At 36.2% G+C, this 22,303-nt stretch overlaps 1 protein-coding gene across 4 annotated transcripts in view; it reads right to left on the bottom strand.

Annotated features, from left to right (window-relative positions):
- Positions 1-18,508, bottom strand: part of LOC131152150 (protein SEMI-ROLLED LEAF 2-like) — a 30,546-nt gene extending 12,038 nt beyond the window's left edge. Inside the window, exons 1-14 of one of the 4 annotated variants that reach the window (XM_058103831.1) lie at positions 18,430-18,508; positions 18,115-18,319; positions 17,519-17,832; positions 17,065-17,139; positions 11,505-11,620; positions 8,172-8,286; positions 7,897-8,025; positions 7,346-7,393; positions 2,735-2,931; positions 2,453-2,649; positions 2,037-2,329; positions 1,693-1,842; positions 1,152-1,580; positions 174-323 (exon numbers count right to left, since the gene is read on the bottom strand). In XM_058103831.1, coding sequence (XP_057959814.1) covers positions 174-323; positions 1,152-1,580; positions 1,693-1,842; positions 2,037-2,329; positions 2,453-2,649; positions 2,735-2,931; positions 7,346-7,393; positions 7,897-8,025; positions 8,172-8,286; positions 11,505-11,620; positions 17,065-17,139; positions 17,519-17,665 — 2,046 coding nt within the window. In that variant the 5' untranslated portion in view covers positions 17,666-17,832; positions 18,115-18,319; positions 18,430-18,508. Of the gene's footprint in view, positions 1-173; positions 324-1,151; positions 1,581-1,692; positions 1,843-2,036; positions 2,330-2,452; positions 2,650-2,734; positions 2,932-7,345; positions 7,394-7,896; positions 8,026-8,171; positions 8,287-11,504; positions 11,621-17,064; positions 17,140-17,518; positions 17,833-18,114 lie in introns of all 4 variants that reach the window. The other 3 variants (XM_058103832.1, XM_058103833.1, XM_058103830.1) reach the window with 3 other exon arrangements.
- Between the last annotated feature and the right edge of the window lie 3,795 nt (positions 18,509-22,303).

Genomic DNA, 22,303 nt, shown 5'->3' with positions numbered 1-22,303 from the left:
AACATTTTAATAAACTCCATAAATCTCGAAAATTCTATAAACATGATATGAACATAAATGTTGCTACTTTGAAAAACAACATTCTAGGAAAGAATCTCCCAAGTAGTAACATGCCATCCTCTTTAATGAAAGAAAAAACTACAGTCGCATTGTAACATCAATACAGCATTTACCTTGGCTCGAGAGAATAGCAATACCAGGCTGTATGTGTGAGCAATTGCCTCATAATTTTCAGGCATATTTGCAGGAGAGATAGACTGCGCCCATATTGATGAGAGTAGGAGAGTAATCTGGCGGCTACTCAATCTGAGGAAAACTGCCTCCTGAGCATTAATGAAAGGAACAGTCAAATCAAAATTATGAGCCAAAAAATAATGTAGACAATAGCTGGTGGTTTCTTGGCTGATGCTAGGTCTCAAACACACCTTCACTCCCAAAAGGGGGGGAGAGTGAGATGCAAACCAGGGAAAAAATATGTATTGAGACAAAGCCTCAACTCTTAAATGGAGCCTAGACCTTTGCCTAATTTATTATACATTTTGTGTAGACCTTTGTCTGTTCCTTCTTGATTCCTCAAAGTAGACCTAAATGAAGTTTATATCCCTCATAGCGTATTTGCATTTAAGGAAAAAAATAGTGATTAGAGGTTAAAGGATCAGACCACCAAACATCTAGTCACATTTTCAGCTAGGTATTTCAAGAGACAGATGTTGTACAGAAGTACATCCATGTGCAACATGTGTGCCACCACCTCTTAGTCATATATAACTTTCGAGATTTGAGTCTGGAATGGGACCATGCATAAAAATACCCTATAAGAGTACATATGAGGTGATTGAACTCCTATCAATCTCATAAAACCAAGAAATCCAATCAGAGCAATAATAATTACTGTTTTCAAAAGCAAAACTCTTTTTAAAGATGGCGCATTACATGAAAGAGGTTCCTTACCATAACCAGACTCAGGCCCCAGGGAAATAAATCAAATAATTTTGCCAATGGTGGTGTTGCTACATTACACATTGGGGAGCCTGATTTAAACTATAAGGCAGACTTAACCAGCCCTGGCCTTTGAATGAAGGGGAAAAAAGTTAAAACTTCTAGGGAAAAAAAAGAAAAAAAGAAATGGTGGCAGCATTGCCAGAACCTACCATTTCCTTATTTGAACTGCTCCTAGAATTTCCATCCTCCGGTGTATGTGCAGGGGAACTTTTCATACTGTAAGCTCGACTGTAAGATGACCTCATTCTATTCAATAACCCATTGTTACTGTTCCTTAATTCTCCCTCATTCACAACCTTTTCTTTGTCATCTTGACCAATGCTTTCCGTTGATGAAAACTTCTCCTTTCTTAGCTTCTCAAAAAGAGCAGCCGAAGAAGAAAAGACAGAGACAGTTCTTGATAGAGTCCTTGGAAGATCTGAGGCCTTCACTGAATCAGAAATAGTGGAGCATGGACGAGGGCAAACTGAAGATGGCACAAGGACAACAGAAAAGATTCGGTGAGCTCCAACTCGAGTTTCATTATCTGGATGGACCATAGCTGGAAGTAACTGAGAGAACAGAGCTTCAGGGAATGCCTAAGGAGTTGAAACAAAAATAAAAAAATAAAAAAGGAAAATTCAGATGGAGATTTTCTAAATAAATTAAGTGAAGAATGAGAGAAATAAAATAAAGAAAATGTATTCCTGCCTTGTTGTGATAGGACATGTTTGGTATAGATGCAACAATTTGCGATGTACGATAAACAGCTGAGATTGTAGTTCTAGCGATAACAGTGATAGTAGAGATATTCTCCAACATCACAGCCATAATATCAAGAATTGGGCCTGCATCACCAACCTGCTCAACAAAATATCATCATACCAGTCAATGACAGTGCCAGCAGTGTGTAAAAAACCTTGGTCTCATTGAATTACTTGAAAATGGAAAACATGATAAATTGAATATAAGCATCATAACAAACAGTTCTGGCTCCAGTTTCAGCTAGCCATGAAATTTTGGGTGCAAAATAATTCAATGCAAGATGCAGGCACCTTTTGTGATAACTCCACAAGACACTCATCTACGGCTTCTCGAAATTTTCTGTTCCAACCAATAATGTCAGCTCCCAGATTAGCATCATCTAATGAGCAGTGTATGCTTTTCCGCAAAAGCCTCATAACATCACTTACTGCACCAATTATTGCTACAGAAGCTTGAACCTTTGCATGTCGAGCAAGGGAGGTGGCAACCGCAACAATGTCAAGCTGCATGTCAGGTAGTTTAAGGACGTTTTTGTGATCAAGATGCTTGATTAATATGGACAGCAAAAAGTGTGTATTTTGCCCTGTGCATATAGATATGTAAAGCAGAGTTAGACACTTTAGGACAGCCAGAGAATAACTTTTAATGGTCTGAAAAAGAAGATGACATTTCAGAATGACAAATATGTTAATAATAACATAAATACCAGAATCATCCATTAATAATTGCATATCCTTCAGGACCAAAAAAGCAAGTCCACGTTCAGGAGACCATAGGTTTTCATTATCAAAATAACGGAACAAAGATTCTAGAACACGCCGTATGGTTGTAGCTTCCTTGGCCAGCTTGGCCATGTTTTGCAGGCAAACCCTTGACCAAAAGCTGGGGTTATTCACATCTTCCCTGCAAAAGAAAGAGATATTTTGATTGAATTTTACAAACCAAAGAAACACAACGCAAGCAGATTATTTGTGCCAAGAAACATTACTCCGCCACATTTACTATGCCTTTGTCATTCACAATTGTCCTCCAAGAAGGAACAGTTATGATTACATCTGGTGAAGGCGAGACATGACCCTCAATTCTAAGCACTTCCTGCACCCACCTGTGCTCAGGATCTTGCTTATCATGGTTGACGCTTTCTCTCCCAGGGCCTCCATAATTTTCCAAGACTACTGAAACAACCTGTTGAATAAAGAAAGAAAATTTTCCAAAGGAAGATTCAATGACATTGATTGGATGGCACTTACATAGATTTATTTACTATAAATATCCATGCAAGTGATTAGTACAAATGAATAATGAAACAGGATCTGTAATTGAAAAACCAACAATGGCATTTAGATATCATAACTTAACTTGTACTACAAGCAACAATAACCTTCATATGCATGATATGTTGTTGAAGAAAAAAATAGGAGTGTAGGATAAAAGTAAAGGTGAAGAAATTTGGACTGTTGGTAACACTGATTTTTGGATACATGTCAAACATGTCTAATTTTGAATTTATAAAATGAAGGAAGCTACTTGAGAAAAGAAAAAATTTTAAGGTGCAATATTTGTCTCATTTCTTCATAAATAGAGGAATATTTCAGGTGATCCTAGTGAAAATGTGAAATTTATTTCATACAGGAAGGGGAATTCCCCTATTTTATTGTCCAATAATATCCCTACACATATTAATTGAATATTAAAGCTAATGATAATACAGGAAAATAGTATGCATCACATAGCTACCTTTATTCCCATCTCCCACTCCTAATAATAAATACATATATTTTTAAAATTTCTGAGTTCATTCACTCAATGAGCCAAACTAAGTCAATATCTTCCATTAGTCATAAAGTAGACACAATAAGCATATTCATGCTTCAATCTTGCAAATCTTGCAATTGAAATATGGTTAGTTTAGTACTTTTGTGCAGATTTGGTCCCCTATTTTAATATTTTTCTCTTCTTCAAAAATGCTGAAATCAGACTAGACGATGTCATCCGGAAGTGGGGCACATATTATTGAGATGCCAAAGTTGTAGGTTCACAACATGTTTAACTTTGCTTTTGGTTACAATTTGACACTCTTTATTACGTTCATATTTGACTGTGTAACTTCCTTACATCTAGTAGAAAATAGATGAGTTAGGATTTAAAATCATATTTAGAAAAAAAAGATTGCTATTACTTACCCACATTTGCCCGACAACTTCAAATAATCCATAAGGTCAGAGAAAAAATATTTGAGGATAGAGAAACTCCTAATCCTGGAAGCAAGCAAATCCTCTCTGTTATTTGATCAGGTAAGGCTGCCCCTTGCAGGGGTGGATCAACCAATCTCACCTATTTTAAAGTCTTGCATCCTCCTAGTAGATCTACATCTCCCGGTTATGAGTATACTCAAACTGCATTGGCTCCCCTCCCCCACTCAAAAAAAAAAAAAAAAAAGCACCAGAGGTAGCCCCATACATCTCTTATTTCCTTCATTTCAGTCCACAAGCTCATTATAATCCCATCATCAATGGGCCTGTAAACCCATAGACCTAGTATATAACCATGTTCTTTTATCCATTCTAGTTAATTGATCAAACTAGAGTTCCCCATTACCAGCATGCAGCACCCCACCTGCTGAACCCTCTATAAGAGGTGCAGTACACGCCAATCTTCTAACTCCCTACCCAGATCTAACCACTAGCTATGTGGTAACCACTCCCAACTTTGTTTCCATCACCACTGGTTTCCGTCTTTTAAAACCCCTTTAGTCACCTTTCTTTTATCCGGGTCATAAGGCCAGACTTTCCAAGCAATTATCTTGCACTGCATTGGTTGCTTGCGATTTTATTTCCTCCTGGCCTGCTTCCAAACACAGCCTCCTTCCTTTAGCCCTCCTCCATCTTCATAATTGTTAGATTGCCACTTTACCTAAAAGCTTAAGCTGAATATAATAATTTTTTAAAACACCATAAAATAAATGCAGGCAAAAAGACTAGAACCTAGGACCTCCTACCAACCACAGCTCTGAAACCATGTCACATTACCACTTTATCTAAAAGCTTAAGCTGTTAGGTTGTGGACCAACAATGTATATGAAGCTTTAACAATGATTAATTGACCACCGCCACCAGTCCCTCAAACTCCCTTGCTTGTTTTCTGTTTTGGGCTTCTGCTCTTACCTCTTTCCTCACCTTCTCCCTCCATGTTTTTTTTGCTTGACATCAGTAGCTCTGTAGATTCCTATACATGGTCTGGTGTAGATACTCCCAAGAGTCTGCTGAAGCCCTTCAGTCTACTTCTGATCCATCTCAATGCCTCCCCATGTTGATACCTGCTCTATCCTCAGCCCCATCAAAGAGACTCCCACTAAGGTCAACCGTCCAGAGATATGCAACTCAGAGAATCTTCATCATTTGAATCTATGTTTTTTTTTTTATAACATGGGAACTCCAGCCACCGATGAGCCCTTTGCACCCCCACCCCGGTGCTGCACCAAACCCACAGGGTGGAAATGTTGCTGCCCACCCATTGGCACCTGCCCATTTGAATCTATGTTAATGACTGCTAGATCATTTCCCTTCATTATGTCCCTCATGCTCCCTGCCGAACCCTCCACTATACTTCCCCATCTCCCTAAGCTGATAGGCACTAGGCTGGTCCCTTCCAATGAATTCCATTCTTCCTTTCCACGACTCACTGCTTCCTTATTAAACTTTCCCTTCAGGTTCGAGAAATGTAATTTTAGTAATAGTAGGAGGAATATTGGAGAAAATATTAAACTTGATGTGAAATTAATAGCTCTACTAGATTTTGATATCTTGGATCTAACTATGCAAGCTGAAAGAGAAATAAAAAATGTGATACAGAGAGTTAAAGCAAGGGGAGTAAAACGGAGATGTGATTCAAGTGTGCTGTATGATTTAGAATACTCTTAAAATTAAAAGAAAAGTTCTAAAGGACAACTATATGAGTTATGCTATATGAATCAATATGCTGGGCAACCAAGAAACAACAAAAAAGTAAAATGGGTGGATAAGTGGTAACAGATAAATTAAGGAATGAACATATTTGTAATAAGTTAGGCATAGTGCTTTAGAAGATAAGGTAAGGGATGGGCAGCTCAGATGGTTTGCGCAATTGCAACATAGGACAAATAGTGCACCAATGAAAATGAGTGAGCTAGTTACTGTTAGTGGTAGTAGAAAGGATAGGGATAGACCTAAAACAACTTGGAATGAAATAGTAAGAATTAGTAGCACTTACCCGAAATTGCCCACAATCTTGTAAACTAACGAAAAGGATTCATTTAAACAACTCTGCACAATGGGACTTAAGGCTTGGTTATTGTTGTTGTTGCTGTCTTAGCATTAGGACAATGCTCAACTCCTCATTTAATTTCTTTTTTTGGGCCAGATTTCCCTTTAAACTGACCATAAGCTATCTCCCTTGCATCTAAACCTCACCTTTCTTGCTTAGAAATTTGAATTGAACCACCAGTGAACCTTATCACCACGTGTCACCTCCTTTCTCACTCCTTTTGTCTTGAGTGTAAAGCTGTAAATCCCATGCTCCTTCATCCTCACCTTCACCTCCATGGCTTTTGTCAAGTATTTCTTCTCTGCTCATGTAGGAACTTCAATGACCCATGCCCCTACCTCAATCGTCACCATTGCCGGCATCAATTCCCAGCCAGCTTTGACTAAGACTCTGCCTACTTTAGGTCCATTTTTCTTTTGGTGTCTTTGTCAAACCACCACATACATCTCCAGTAGCTCTGAAGAGTTCCTCACCCCATGTGTGCTGGAATTCCTATTGCTGTCACCCAATCTGCGTCAGGTGTCTACCCCACCTTGTAGCACCAAGCCACCAGGTACCACCAGTCCAATTGAAGCTCTCCCCTTCCACTTCGTATCTTTCCTTTCCAAGGACCACTCTAGCTGCTTCCTTTGACAGTAACTTGAAAGGGAATAGATCATAGTTCAGTTCCCAAACCCTCAACCTGACACCACCTCCCAGGATCTATTTGCCACTTCTATTTGTAACCAAACATATTGGACAACTATGTGGTGATAAGAGATATGTTTTCCATGCAACATCATTTATCCATAAGTTACCATAAAACCACCTAAGATTTCTTTTTAATCTTCATCCACAAAAACCACAATTGAGTTCAGAGTAATGATATAATGACATAATCCATATAATTTTAAATAATCTCTATTTTTCAAAGTCTTCCTCCCCATGCCAAAAAACAAAAGAAAAAATGCTTAATTTATAGAACAAATCAAATGCCCAAGATACCCTCATAATATAATTGTAGTAAAAAAAAAATACAACCAAGCAAAGATTTTTTGAAGACAGAAAAAAAAAAGTAATATTCTGGCTTCATCTGCAAAACTTGTAAAATAATCATAAAAAAATTATACTACTCAGATGCTTAAACTGACCATCAGACAATACTAATGATGCATTTGATTTTCAATCACTTCATTAAAGAAACGATTGCTGACAGCAGCCAACAAGGTAATAGCGATCAGATTAAGTAGTAAACCAATATGTGGAAATTACAAAAATAATAAAATCAATTAAAATGAGTAGATCAAAAGCTGCTTACATTATCAAACTCAACTGAAATATGAGAATATTCACCCATGAACCAAACCTACAGAACCAACAGAAGAATAAATAAATTGATGATTTACTGAAACTACCAAAAAGTAAGTGTATGCCCAGAGAAATATATTTTTAAAAGCTGTAAAAATTGCAGAAAATAACCCATCAACCGTAAGTAAGAAATGTTCATGGGGAACCTACTATAGTTAGGAACAAAGCAAAGGATACTATTGTGGGAAGAAAAGTGGAAGCCTTCAAACCCAAAAAAAATGCACCCTCAGATGAATCAAAGAAATAAATTTTCAAGATCAAGTCATCCTTCAAGCATTGAGATCTATATACTTGTATTTAGAAAATTCTCACAATTAGTGCTCTCACAATCAAAAAATATAGCAAAGAAATTATCAAAGAATGTTTTTGAAAGTGTGTGCAGCACTGTAGCTTGTAGGTACCAAATGCTTTCCATTTGTAGGTAAGTTGATTTAAGAGTCTTATCTTGAATTAGTATATTCTCGGACATGAAATACAACACCAATAACAGGGATTAAATACCATTGAAGAAAGGGCCTGCAATCCAGCTGACCGTAGATTCTTTGCCCTCTCATCTTCCCCCATTTCTTGGGCTAACTGACAAAGTTTTGGAACAAAGCCTTCTAAATTGAACATGTAAGTCCCATCCCTCTGCAAAATTCAGTAACATGATAAGAGTTCCCAATTTTGGAGGTATAAAATTGCAGCTTTGGCAATAAGTAACCACTGAAAACATCCTTAAACCACCTAGTAACACACAAGATCTTGAAAAGAAGGAACTATTTAACAGCACCAACCTGATTATTTACAAAGTCAAAAAGAGTCTGGCATCCTATAATTCGCATTTCATCCTGCCTTGTTTGATCCAGCAAAGTATGCATGATGCTTAGCAAGCTACTTGCAAACAAAGGCCTGTGAAATTTTTTCATTGGTCAATAACACAGATATGAGAACCAAACACCAATCAAAACAAGTAATTATGACAAGAATCTTGTCAGTTCCTCTTTCTCTTGATAAGAGATTTCTGCTTTCTGATGGTTCTGGCACATTTTCTTGTAAATCTTTTTATTGTTATCTTGCCCAGACCGCGACACATCATCCTTTCCAATTGCATAAACTTACATGGAAGGCCAAAATTCCTTCAAAGCTTAAAGATTTTGTTTGAAGCATGATTTTGGACAAGACAAATACTACTGATTGTTTGCAGAAGAGTATCTGTGTTGCATGATTTGTGTGTCCTCCGCAAGCAGAGTAGTGTGACTGACTCACTATTGCTCATCTTTTTTCTGCATTGTCCCTTTGCTTGGAGATTGTAGAATCGTCTCAACAATGATGAGTTGTGATGAATTTGTAACGTGGAGGAGCTGTTTCTCAATAGATTTGGGTGTTTCGGCGACAGGAAAGATGGTAGGATTTTATGGGATTGTGCTGTATTGGCCATAGTGTTGTGCATTAGGGGTTGGCGAAGAATTTGAGAATCTTTCGGGACAAGACCTTTCCCATTCCTTCCCTTCGAGAGAGTGGTTTTCTATGCCTTCATGGGTGTCCATGGCAGATATTTCTCAGGAGTTTCATTGAGTCATATTCAGAGTAATTGGAAGACTTTGCAACGCTGACTTCAGTTTTGAGTACTTCGCCTCATTTTTTTTTTAATCTATTTTTGTACTTTCTGTTTTTGGGTGGAATTCTGGTTTTCTGTTTCACATATTCTTCCTTTCATTAATAAAATGTCTATTTTTTTCTCATAAAAAAAGTTATGATCAGAAGATGTTAAAATAGTAAATCTCAGAGCAACACTGAGAGGATTCTCAGCAGAAAAAAATTATTGCTTATAAACTCTAATAAGCCTATTCTGATATTCCATTTTGTTTCCAGCAGTTAACTTTGCCAACAACCTCGCAGTCACTAACAATGGACTAGGAAGGAAAGAGGAAAAAAAAATGCAAAAATGCTGTCAATGAACCACATCCAATGATAAGTAAATGCAAATTCTCAACTAAAACATCTTCTGTTGATTTGGCACCAGCTGGGCCTGACTAGTAACAGTGCAACAGCTTCAGGGAAAGTATGAGAAAACTAAATAATCAGTCATTTTTTTACTTGTGTGGATTATTAAGAGACAACCTCATCCAAAGAAACCCTATATAGTATGGTCAAAAGACACGTTCATATCAATCTGGATTAACATATTTTATGGATGTTCTTACAAATATTTGTGATCAATAAAAAATAGTAGGTAACTTTACAATTTACAGCAACACTTCTAGTTAACACTTTGTGAATTATAAGGGCTTTCTGAAGCTTGGATAGGTACACAACTTCCCACCAAAATGTTAGTGACTAAGTGCAACAAGCCAACCAAATGCTGGAAAGCTTAAGAGTTAAGAGTGCAATCTTCACTTAATTGTACCATCCAAATATTTAGAAAGACACATTTAAGTTACTATTGTTAGCATTGGAGGAGTCCAAAGGTATGCTTGATACACATGGGTGAGCAACAACTTAACCCAAAAGCTTAAGCCTATTGGGTCTTGGGCTACACCATGTATATAAGCAACCATCAAATACTCACTTTTTCCAATGTGGGACGAACTTCACAAGTGGAATTCTCAACAATCTCCCCCTCACTTGTGAGTTCTAACTGCTCCCCCTTAAATGGAAGCTCCACCACATGTGAGTTCCAACTGCTCCCTCTTGAATGGAAGCCATCTTCTCCCTTACGAGACAAATTCTGCAACAGTTTGCTTTAGTGGGCCGTCTTACATGTCTCGGATTGTATTCCAAATGGCGCCTCCAAACCAATCCTACCTCCCACGTCTTGACCCAATTTAGATCCATCTTGGAAGCTTAGATGATCCTTCTTAGCCTCAGTCACACACTCCCACACCCAGCGTTACGAACTGTCGGCTCTGATACCACTTGTTAGCACCGGAGGAGTCCAAAGGTATGCTTGATACACATGAGTGAGCACCAACTTAACCCAAAAGTTTAAGCCTATTGGGTCTTGGGCTACACCATGTATATAAGTACCCATCAAATACTCACTTTTTCCAATGTGGGACGAACTTCACAAGTAGAATTCTCAACAACTATTTCCAAATTGAACTGGTGACGCATCATAGAGTCTCAAAAGCCCAAACATCCTTTAGCAAATTTTGACTCCCATTAAGATCTCTAATTCTCAGAGTAGAGCAGTCAAAAGTTGGTAGCTTATTTCATTCTAGCATTAAAGGAAAAATTAACATATGAACCTAATGTAAGGGAACTTGAGGAACATGAAAGAGAAAATAGTTTACAGTCAATGAAGGCACTTCACTCTGAAACATTCATTCCAACTACAACAATCTTTCATTCTAAAATGGAAGGAAAGATTAACATCAAAGATCCAAGGCAAGCTAGAGGGGAAGATACCAGTAAGAATAATTTTCAGTCAACAAAAGTTGTTCCCCTGAAATTTTCATTCTAATTTCTCTAAAGTGCATTATTTACTTTTTTAATGCATTTTTCTGGAAATTTCAATGAGCCTATACTGGCAAGGTTTGGAAACTGGAAGCATGAGAGGGAAGATTTGATTAAGGAAAGCTATGCACTTAAAATCTAGGGAAAATAATTACAGACAAGCTAGGCAATCTACCCAACCCTATCCCCAATCCCCAGAAAAAAAAAAAAAAAAATTAGATGAGGGTTGAAATGCATATGAATTTCTTCACTTTCCAGCCGCAGATTTGGATGAGCTTCTGTAAAAGCCTTTAACCAGCTAGGTGCACATCATTGAGGGTTGAAATTTCTTCAAAAAATAAACATTCATAAAACTTCTTCCAACACACAGAAAAAAAAAAAGCTTAGATGTTACAGCAACAACATAAGGTTTAAATGAAGAATAGCAATACTGCATTTATAGCATGATGGCAAAACAGTGGCAGAAGAACTTGAACTGCCTTAATGTTGCCAACTGACTTTCTGAGCGCATAAATAAATTGGAACAAGCTCATTCAAGCAAGGGTGCCCCGGAACAGAAAAATATGAGGTAATAATGCTTCGAACTAATCCAGAAACAGAAATATAATGTATATTTCAAACCAATATGGAGAATGATTGCAGGAAGAATTTTGAAAAAATAGTCAACTTACATTTGTTCTTTGCAAGAAATTAACAATTTCCTGTATATAAGCATGACAATTTTCGCATTTCGAAAATTCTCGCTTCTCAATTCTTTGTAGCACCTCTGCTCAAGGGAACTTGTGATCTAAACAGCAGTTAGCAATTTCCATCAACATATCAACAATTTATGAAGAGCAGAATAATACAATACAGAAGCTTTGAACTGGTAAAGTATGTCCATTTATACAATTTCGTAACAATAAAAAAATAATAATTATCACATAGATGGAGATGTATCACACAATACACGAACATATATAGGCAAGAACGAGAACATATAACAGAAGTAAATATTTTTACAAACTCAAAATGCAACCGGTACTATTATTTAGCAGTTACAAATTAATTTTATAGATATTGTACAGAAGTAAAGTAATTTAGAAAAATATACACTTTTATATGGAAAAAAGAATTGCAACATTTAATCTAAAATTATTGATCTAAAAAAGTATGGAAAACAAAAGCAAAACATAGGAGCAAGAAGAAGAAGAAGAAACATTTATGAAGTCACAAGTTCAAAAAAATATAATAGTTTCAGAATGAAAAAGTGAGAATGTTATTACTTTCAGAATAGAATTTCCCTTTTGTGCCATTTATATTTGAACCAACAGGGGAAGCTTACTTGTTCCATAAAATCCGAAATTTCAAATTTCAAAGGAAGACTGCATCATTTTACAAACCATACAAGTGAAAGGCAATAGCGAGCACACACAATAGTGTGAAAGGGTAAGACAGTAAACATGAGGACTCCAACATTCGCAATGTTTGGTTGCAAAAAATATATATGAAGGAATAAAGTGGTCTATTTAGGTGTACACAACTTTCCAGTGTAACATATAAAATGGTACCATATGGTGTCTCCTAACCTGTGTCACATGCCTTGGCCTTTTATCTCAAATAAATGAAATTTGTCTTACATGTTATCAGGTCACCTTTAAAAACAAAAAGAAAAAAAGCATCATGTCATCACTCCTGTCACCACAGCATAATTCTGAGTATTGCCAGTGAAATCAGTAGTCCATGTCCACTGTAGGATGTCTTTGTGTAACACGATACTAGATTAGTTACCACTAGCAAATTTTCAGCAGATATAAACTGTTGACCTGTGGTCCCAGACACTAGACAGGATTTGGTAACTATAGGTTTTGAATCATTTCAAATGTAACGCAAGTTCCCAATGTACGTGAACACATTTAATTAGGTACATGTCATGTCTTGACAAACTCACCCCCAAAATCTTGGATGTTATTATTGACAAAACTTATCACTGCAAGATTCTTCCTCACACTATGAACTCCAAAAATTCTATTAACCAAGCTTCATAGCTTTTATCCAACAATCTGCATAGCTTTAGGCAAAACTTTCAAAACAGGCAATATTTAACCATCCATCTTCTAGTGGCATCACCACTATCTATAGTTTTTCTTGTTGCTGGAACACCATGTTACATTTGAGCAACAACCCTAACTAAAGTATTTCATCCCATTCATAATTAAAGATAATTACAACATGAAGCATGTCAAAGAGTTGGTGCTGGATTAGCGACAAACCAATTTCCATCATGGCTGGGTTCAACAAATATTTCATAATGATGTAAGATTAATCTTTTATTTATGCATTTATTTTTGACAGAAATAAATTTATTAAGAAATAACAAGAGGATACATAAACCAAAGAACAACAAGAGAACAAGAATCAATGGAGAAAAAGTAAAAGGAGAACCCTTCAACCCTTTGCAGATCATTCGAAGAAAAATCCCTGAAAGCACCAGAAACTAAAGCCCAAAAAGAGGCCAGAAAATTCATTTTATCCCAAACAAAATGCCATGTAAATCTCTATCCTTAAATATATATAATGCTTCTTCTTCCAGAGAACCCAAAGGACAACAAACCAAGCATATTATTGCAACACATCTAAACAATTACTTAATTACTCTCACCAACTCCCAAACTTCACCCCTACAAATGTAGCCACATTGGCTGCATTCACCTACAAATCACAAATACCTCCGGCATAGCCTCTTGGTAACAAATCAAAAATGGTGACTCGCCTTATTCCAAGAATTATCCCTAAAAGCCCAGAAGCTAAAACCCAAAGAGAGGCTGCGAAAACCACTTTATCCCAAAGAAGATAACATGGGATACCTTGATCCTTAGAAATTAATGATTTTTGTCCACAGAACCCAAAGGCCAGAAACAAAGAATATTATCACAACACCATCCCTTACTTAATTATTCTCACCAAATCCCAAAACATTTGCCCTTGTAATTATGTACCCACATTTGCTGCACTCTCCCACATATCTCAAAAGCAGTAAATTACTTACACTAAAGCTGCATAATTATTTGGTAGTGAAGAAAGTAATGATGACTCATCTCATTGGAAGCTAAAAGCATCATAAAAATGTCTGCGCAGAATGCCTTGTTTGACCTTCTCACCTTCGACAACTATTAGTATCAATTGTCAGGTAACCAAAGTCCAAATAAATGCTTCAATCTTTTAGACAGCTTTTTCCTTATAAACTAATTTGTCTAATGGGAAAGGTCCATAATCTTTACAAATCCTCACATCATGTGTAGGATGAGGAACAGAGGGATGAAGAGCATCCATCTATTGACAAGTTCATTTCCATCTCATTGAGATTCAAAAAGAAAAATAAAAATACCATCTAATATGCATAAATATTAAACTTCTGATGCATCCCTCGCATATATCTATGACTGCTTTAATTAAACTTCATCAGTAGTAATGTCCACCTCACAGGGTTGTGATGCTTAAAGAAGCTTCATATAATAACATTCAATCCCCACCCTTCAAGCCCTTTATTTTCTAACCTCAACACACAAGTTACTCAGTCTAAGATTCTTTCACCTTTCTTGTGTATTCTAAGTCTTCTATATCAAAGATTTCCATCCCACTTGGTTATATCAAATAGAGTGTCTGGTTGCCATATTTAGAATTGATGGTTCAGCTTTTCCTGTATCTTAGACAAGGAGGCAAGGCACATTCTGGGCACCTTTTTCTTTCTCAAGAACTTATTGACCTATGCTTGTATAGTTGCATTAGCTCTTCTTGTTTCTATCAAAATCATCACATAGTCAAGTTTACAAAAAGAAGCCATGAATTCACTTTTCACCTCATACATACTACTGCAACTCACTACTCCCCATCTACTTCACCTCCGTTATAGTCTCTTTCATCTTCTAAAGCACCATAGGTTATGGCATGTTATATAGTCCTAGCTGCCTCCTAGGAATTAAAAACATGGCATGTAACAGAGAATTAAATTTCATCAAAGTCAATACCGTCTTAGCAAGAATATAGACTAGCATGTTATTATATCTCATGTAGTGCTAGGCATACACTTACTATTTCATCCCTTCATTACTTAAATTTAAAACCTGATTTCCCATTCCTTCCAATAGTATAGCAGATGTTTTCTTGTCATGTCACAATTGTTACATCAAGATGTCTCCAGCAAGGATAATGAGTCAACGGCTAATTAAATTCCTTCCTCCTTTGATGATGTTGAATGAATTGGAATGCTTTCTAAAAATAAAAAATAAATATTTAAAAAAAAAAACAGCCTGATTACGTTTTTTTTTTATTTGTAATTTAATTGCTTCGCATGTCTTGGATTTGTTGTGTTTAACAATGGATTACTTATGCTAAGAAATCAACTCAGAGGGGTGTAATCATTGGTATCTTGCTGAGTTTAATAACTTGGAGACTTTGGGTGCGTCGATGTAGAGTCCGAATGGAAGGTGCTAAGGAATCGAATGAAGGAGTTTGGTTAGCAATCAAGGTATGGCTTAGGAGGATTTCAGAGAATATGAGATCAAGCGGATCCCTTTCCACTCAGGATAGCAAAGTTTTAACTGCTCTTGAGATTCCAATTATCACTTCGAAGGCACGGACTCCTTGTGTTGTTAGGTGGGGGAACCCTAGGGTTGGATCCGTTAAGTTGAACGTAGATGGTAGTTGTCGTGGAAACCCAGGTACATGTGGAGGGGGTGGTGTGATTCGAGATTGCAGCGGGGCTTTCCTGGGTGCTTATTCTTTCTTCTTTGGCTATGACTCTAATAATAAAGCCGAACTTAGGGTACTGATGGAGGGAGTGCGGATGTGCAAAGAAATGGGTTATATGAATGTGGAGATTAAATGTGATTTTAAGGTAGTGGTCGATTGGGTTCGTTCTCAAAGATGCACGGTATGGTATTTGTGGGATTTTTGGGAAGAGCTTCTTGAGGCTCTTTCCATGATTAATTTCACCATTGCTCACCAATTCAGAGAAGGAAATAAGGCTGCGAACTTATTGGCTCGTCAGGGAGAGGAAGGCACCACTATGAGATATCTGGAGTTTGCTTCTTTACCCCATCTAGTTGGAGGCATGAAAAAATTGGTCTTCCTAATTTAAGAGTCTAATGTGTCGTTTTGTATTTGTTTCATTTTGTTACGTTTCAGTTTTATCTGTTTGTAACTTGTTTGCTGGAATCACGGTATTCCTCTGCCATAAGTGAGGGGTTTTCTAATAGAGAAAGGAGGTGCCACCCTCTTTTACCAAAAAATAAATAAAAAATAAAAACCAAAATTCTTTAAAAGTCTTTCTACAACAACCAAAAAACAAAAAAAGATAGAAAGAAACCTTGATCAGAGTATGGAAAAATTCAATTTTACTACTTTCATTGTGATGAAACAAATTAATGGATTGTGATATATTATAAAATTATAGGTTTAATTTTTACACCGAGTCAATGGAATATAATTTCCTGTAATCTTCATTTTCTGCATAAAAATAAACAGAGACCTTTCTCTATGACTAATATAGATGTTTAGATATCTAAGATCATGGATTTTCCACGCAAAGCATAAAAACCATTATAACACCAACAGGTTCCATAGACCTTTGATTACCATATACCTTTCATTAATCTACAGCATTCCTAGCTTACCCATTTTCACATTCCTTTGCATTTAAATTTGCCATCTAATTTTTCTTTTATCATAGTCCTTTATCTGCTTTTATATATTTATTTATAAAATTAATTTTCCATTTTTTTGCTCTACATCTTTCATCATTTTGAATAGCATTACACTTGGGAAAGCAAGAATAGCTTTCATTCACACTAGCCACATTAGGGGTAATGATCGTTGAAATTCATTTTCTCATGGTGAAATGACTGAGTGGATTATAATGCTGATTGTCCCTCCTTGACCATCTTTTGCTCTTATGCATACCTGGGTATATCTTTTCAATTTATCTGAACAAGCTGATGCCAGAAATGATGATTTACATGGGATTTTTTTGGGTAGTGGACCATCATTCATTTCAAAGAATCGAATTGATAGGCAGGGGACATTTACATGGGTGTGTGTGCCAGCACATGTGTTCTTTAAGTGACTTCAATTACAGATTAACTGTTCAACATAACTAAGCAACTATTTGACAATAATTCCATACAATTCCTAATCAGTTTCACACCTCTAAGGTAAACAGGTAATTACGACCCAAGATGGAAATGATAGTACCTTCGGAATGCGTAAAGGATTTTTTGCAGCATATTCACACAGTTTTCCAATCTTCCGATCATTTGGTTCCTCGTCCTATTGCAAAACGAGGGGAAGAAAACCAGTATTATGTAACAACAGATAACCTGGATAAGATGAAAGCACATAAAACACAACTAAAACAAACAATTTTATGTTCCAAATGCATTATTTGATTGCTGAAAAATTTCACATTTTCAAGGCAAAGCCAAATGATATTGAATGAAATAGTGATTGCTTCCCAAGCACATAGAATGAGGAACTAAGAAATCCCTCACAACAACAAAGGCTAGAAGAAATCCCTCCCGGCAGAAAACAATTTAACAATATGAAAGAAGCAGATAAGATTTTTCATGTCAACCATTCTAATTATGAAGAGTGTAACATGTAAAAACAACATATAGAACCTAAAATTGACCAAAAAAGGAATGCCAACCTGGGAGCGTGGAAAAATGTCGGCGATGAGCTTCTTGTACCTCTTCACCGGCTGCCGGGACCTTGCCCGCATTGACGGGCAGAAGAAACACAGACTGCCGCATACGGGCAAAACCTTCCTGGAAATGACGCCGGAGACAACGCCCATTTTCGAATTCCAAGCATATAAAACCACAAGCTAAGAAATGAAACCTCAATTTCTCCCAAAACTTGCGCTTTCTTCCCTTCTTTATCAATCGGAAACTCAAAGCTTCGGAGGAGAAGGGAAAGAAAAGCTCGAGAAGAAATGAGTACTCTACGAAATCAGGAACCAGCCTAAGAATTACCAATTCGAGATCAGAAAACACCGATTTCAGGTCCAAATTAACCAGCATCAATTAAAGTTTCAACGAGAAAAGGACGGGCAGAACGGAAATTTTATACAAAAACAGAAAATTATAGCCGAGATCAAATTTTTAGGAAAATGCATAAATGGATGCAAAGGTTGAATTGAATGTTTAATGTTTTGATGGGTTCCGATAAATTTAATGATCGTATCAAAAAACCAAGATAAATTGAATGATGAAAGAATGTGTTGCATAATTGGAACTAACTTACCTCTGATCGCTGCCGGCAAGAGCAGACCAGAGGCTGGATATCCGTTCTAGCTACGCAACAATGTACCAAATCTCCGGCATTCTCCACCGCGAATTTTATGAACCTTCTCTCTCTCCTCCTTTTTCTATAAACACCCTTTTTTCTCTCCTCCACTCTCTCTTGCCGCCCTCAATATCTCAACATCATTTTTATGTCCGCCGCGCGCCTGCCATTAATGATTTGAATAATTCCACAGCTGGGTATGTGCTGTGCATAATCAAAAGCATGTCTAAGCCCAAAAAAATAAAAAATTTCAAAATGTAACGTTACCAATACCCGTTAATCAACGCGCTGTCTCCTGTCACGACCGTTATATTCTGTCACGACAGTTACATTGGAGGACGCTCACTCACACATACTATATTTATTCACGCCACCACCCCTTTCCAATCCAAATTCACATTCGTATATATAACATGTTAGATTTTCTTTGCTCAAGTGTGTGTGTGTGTGTGTGTGTTTGTCCTCACATGATATTAATAATAAAATTTAAAATTTCATATTGCTAATCTCCAGTTTTAGCTTTGAAGTAATTAAGGAAGCATACTGGGTGGAGATTAAATCCATCATATTATTTAGTTTAGGTTTAGTGATTGTATTTGAAAAAAAAAAAAAAAACTAGAATAATAATAACTACACATTTCACTTTGTAATATTATGTATTTCCTTTTTGAATTGTTTTACTAATTTGTTTCTATTTATTTTTTGTCTTCGTGTTAGTCTAGAAATTATAAAGGGGATCTCTCCCTCCACGTGTTCATGTATTTGTTTTCTTAATTATATATTTACTGAAAATGGGTCATTATTTGATATTAATAAATGTAGAATCAATTTGTCACGTGTGCAACATTAAGGAAACAGACACACGGACACATAGAGGAGAAGGTCTCCTATATAATTTCTCGTGTTAGTCCTCCAAATGCTTATGACAATCAATTATATAAACTTTAGAAGGGTAACAGTCCCTCGAAAAATAAATAATCATAGCTCATAATGATGATCAATGCAATTGTTACAAGTTATGGAGTTTCACTATACATTAATTCCAATGGATGGAAGGATAGCTCAAAGTTTTAAAAGAGGCCTTTGATGGTGTGCCCACCCTAAGGGTGCACTTTAGAAAAGCTTAGCTTAGGAAAAGTACCCTTAGCAGTTGGGGGCCTGCGCAAAGAAGCAATAATGGGAATGTTCTCAAGGTGAAGAAAAATCTCATAGGGTTAGATCTAATCATTGCTTAGGTAATCCCTTAGAGGCTCCTTTTGAGGAGAGTGCTCGTAAAAGAAAGCCCTTACTAACCCTTAAGGAACATCTCTTATTGAGGATGACACCCTCGAGAGATTCCCTTCCCAAACTCCAGAAGACCATTCTTAAGGAGACTTGTCTTATGGAGCACTCAAGCAAAGTTATGCTTTATATCAATCCATAAGAAATGTTATTTTTGGGATTCTAAGCGTGTCTAAGCTTTGTCTATACTTGGTTGGGCCTAGTTGTTCTAACTACATCTACCTAGGTTAATCAAGTCTAACTTGATTGTCCAAATTAACAACCATTTTTCTCATGACTAACCTAATCCAGAAATGTCATTTCTTCATATATATGCCAAAGTCAGTACCACCTTTTTAGTATGTTTACCATCGCATTTGAGACTCTTTAAGTATTACAATAGGCTTAGTTGATGTGGGTGCAATCAATTATGAGGTAACTTCAATGCTATCGAATTGAAAATATCAATTAATGTTTGAGATAAGTTTAGCTTGTGAAGTGTTCATCTACTTTAAGTGCAACAAGGTAGGATTTGTGCCTCTCTAACTACAAGCCTTGAATTTGTCCCTCCAAAACTCACTAGTACTATATTATTGTAGAGAGTATTGCAATCATTTTCATCCTATACAACTACTATCACTTATCATGTGATAAGGTATATTTTATGTCCATTGAACTTAAAAATCTCAAACTTGCCCTTCTAGCTTATAGCTACCACCTCGGGCAATGTTGGTCTAGCTACGTCATTACCATTAACTATGGTGTGACAAGGTAGCCTTTGCATTATGTTTAATTGAAAATCTTAGATCCATCCTATGAAGTTTATGGCTTCTGGCTTAGAATTTTGCTTTTATTTTAGACTACTTAGTGTCATATATTATAGCATAGCAAAGTAGCTTTTGAGTCCATGTACATAAATATATGTATATCACCATTGGTGTCATGACCATTGAACATGGGACAAGATTCCTATTTTTTTTTTAAAACAAAAAAAAAAATTCCTTGATAATAGTTCATTGAACAAATGTTGCAATGATGCCTAACACCTTCTTTGCATGTAATTAAAGTAAGAGAGTATGTTTTCTAGTTAGCTAGACTTTGCAGAGTCTATTGTTTTTCCTCCTTTGAAAATATAAAGCGGCGATGTTTTCGGTTTTGTTTATATTTTAATTCTTGAAAGAAAAAAATCCTATTTTCTTTTGCTTCTTTCTTCTTTTATTTAGTAGCTTTGTGCAACTCAAAAGGATAGATGGAATCTAGTGTCAACACACTACCAATTGATGCAATCAAGAATTGACTCCCCTTTAGTTGCTATGTATTAGTTGTGAGTTCAATCATGTCAATAGTTTAGCAAATGTAATAGAAGTAGTTCATAAATTCTTGTTCCTTTTACTCCTATTTGTCAATGGACTTGGGCTCCAAATTCATGTACAAATCAAAGGCATTGCCTTTTAGAGAATAGAAAATTTGTTTTAGTAAAGAGATCACCTTTGTGCCAACAATATTGTAGGTTTCTAGAGAAAAAAGAAACGAAAAGAAGAATGAGTAACATGTTTCTTTGAGTTATCCTTCCCATCAAACTATTGGGACTTAGGAGGCTAATGTCCAATGGTTTTCTTGAGTTATCAATCCTCATGGTGACGACATTACCTCACCAAGCCTTGTTTGTCTTAATGATGACATTACCACTACGCTTCGTCAAAGACTCACAATAATATATTTGTCTTTTTCTTTCTTAAAAACTTGCATATATCGGGATTAATAATATAGGGCAAAGCATATCAACCAGTCTTTTGAATTCAATCAGATATATATATTTTTACTTTCAAAAAATTTCTAAATTTTTATTTCTAATATTATGTAAAAAAATGCATATGGTCCCAAAGATTTTAGAAATTTTGAAACATTTTAATATTTAATTTTTTGCAAATACATATTTTGATAGAATTTGTTAAAATTGGTATATTCCCAAGAAGGGGGGGGGGTGAATTGGGTATTAAAAATTTCATACCTAGGTTAATCTAATCAGCAGCAGTATAATACAACCTAGGGTTTGTCTATACAATCCCAAATGCATACATAAACATAATGTGCGGAAATTAAAGTCGACACAAGAAATGTTATTGGGGTTCGACCAAACTTGCTTATGTCCTCGCCTCAGCTCGCAAGCCCGACGATTCCACTAATGCTCACTTAACGGGTGGAGCGACACTGTATACAACACCATGTCAAATTACCAGGGCTAACCTCAATGTTTACAATCATTCCTTAATGGGCTAGATTAATGCCCCCTTAGGGCATGCCTAGAATACAACAGATAATCAAGATAATTTTGTATACAATTTCAACGCTTCTCTAATAAGAAAATATGTACAATAATACGATCGATCTAATGTATGCACTCACAGATGATATGAATTTACTGCTCAAGTGAGATCTTGAAAATTTAATTCAAGATAATATATTCAACAAGTGAATATTCAAGGTTAACTCAAAACCCTAATCAAGTATCAAACAAATATTTTATCAAATATAATCATAGCAGATACTTAGGGTTTAAGCTTGCTATAGATTTATCAAATGAAGTATGCAAATTTTCGAATCATGCAATAAGGATGCCAAGACTCAGAAGCCAAAAACACGATTTTCCCAAACAAATATTTGTATGTGAAATATTGTGGGAAAATCACACCAGCAAGTACTCTCAAAAAGATTTTCAAGACGTATGGTATTGTGAGAGTATTTTGCAGAGAAAAATGATTTTGAATGATTCACAATAACACAATCAATTCTCCCTATACCTTGCAATTGATTTGCAAGTAAGGAGAACAATAAAATTACACTCTCTAATTCAAAATGATTTTTGCAAGTATCTGTATGAGAGAGC

This window comes from Malania oleifera, chromosome 3 (genome assembly GCF_029873635.1).
Source record: "Malania oleifera isolate guangnan ecotype guangnan chromosome 3, ASM2987363v1, whole genome shotgun sequence".
NCBI lineage: Eukaryota > Viridiplantae > Streptophyta > Magnoliopsida > Santalales > Ximeniaceae > Malania > Malania oleifera.
Note: the sequence above shows the minus strand (reverse complement) of the source record. Positions and strands in the feature narration are given on the sequence as shown.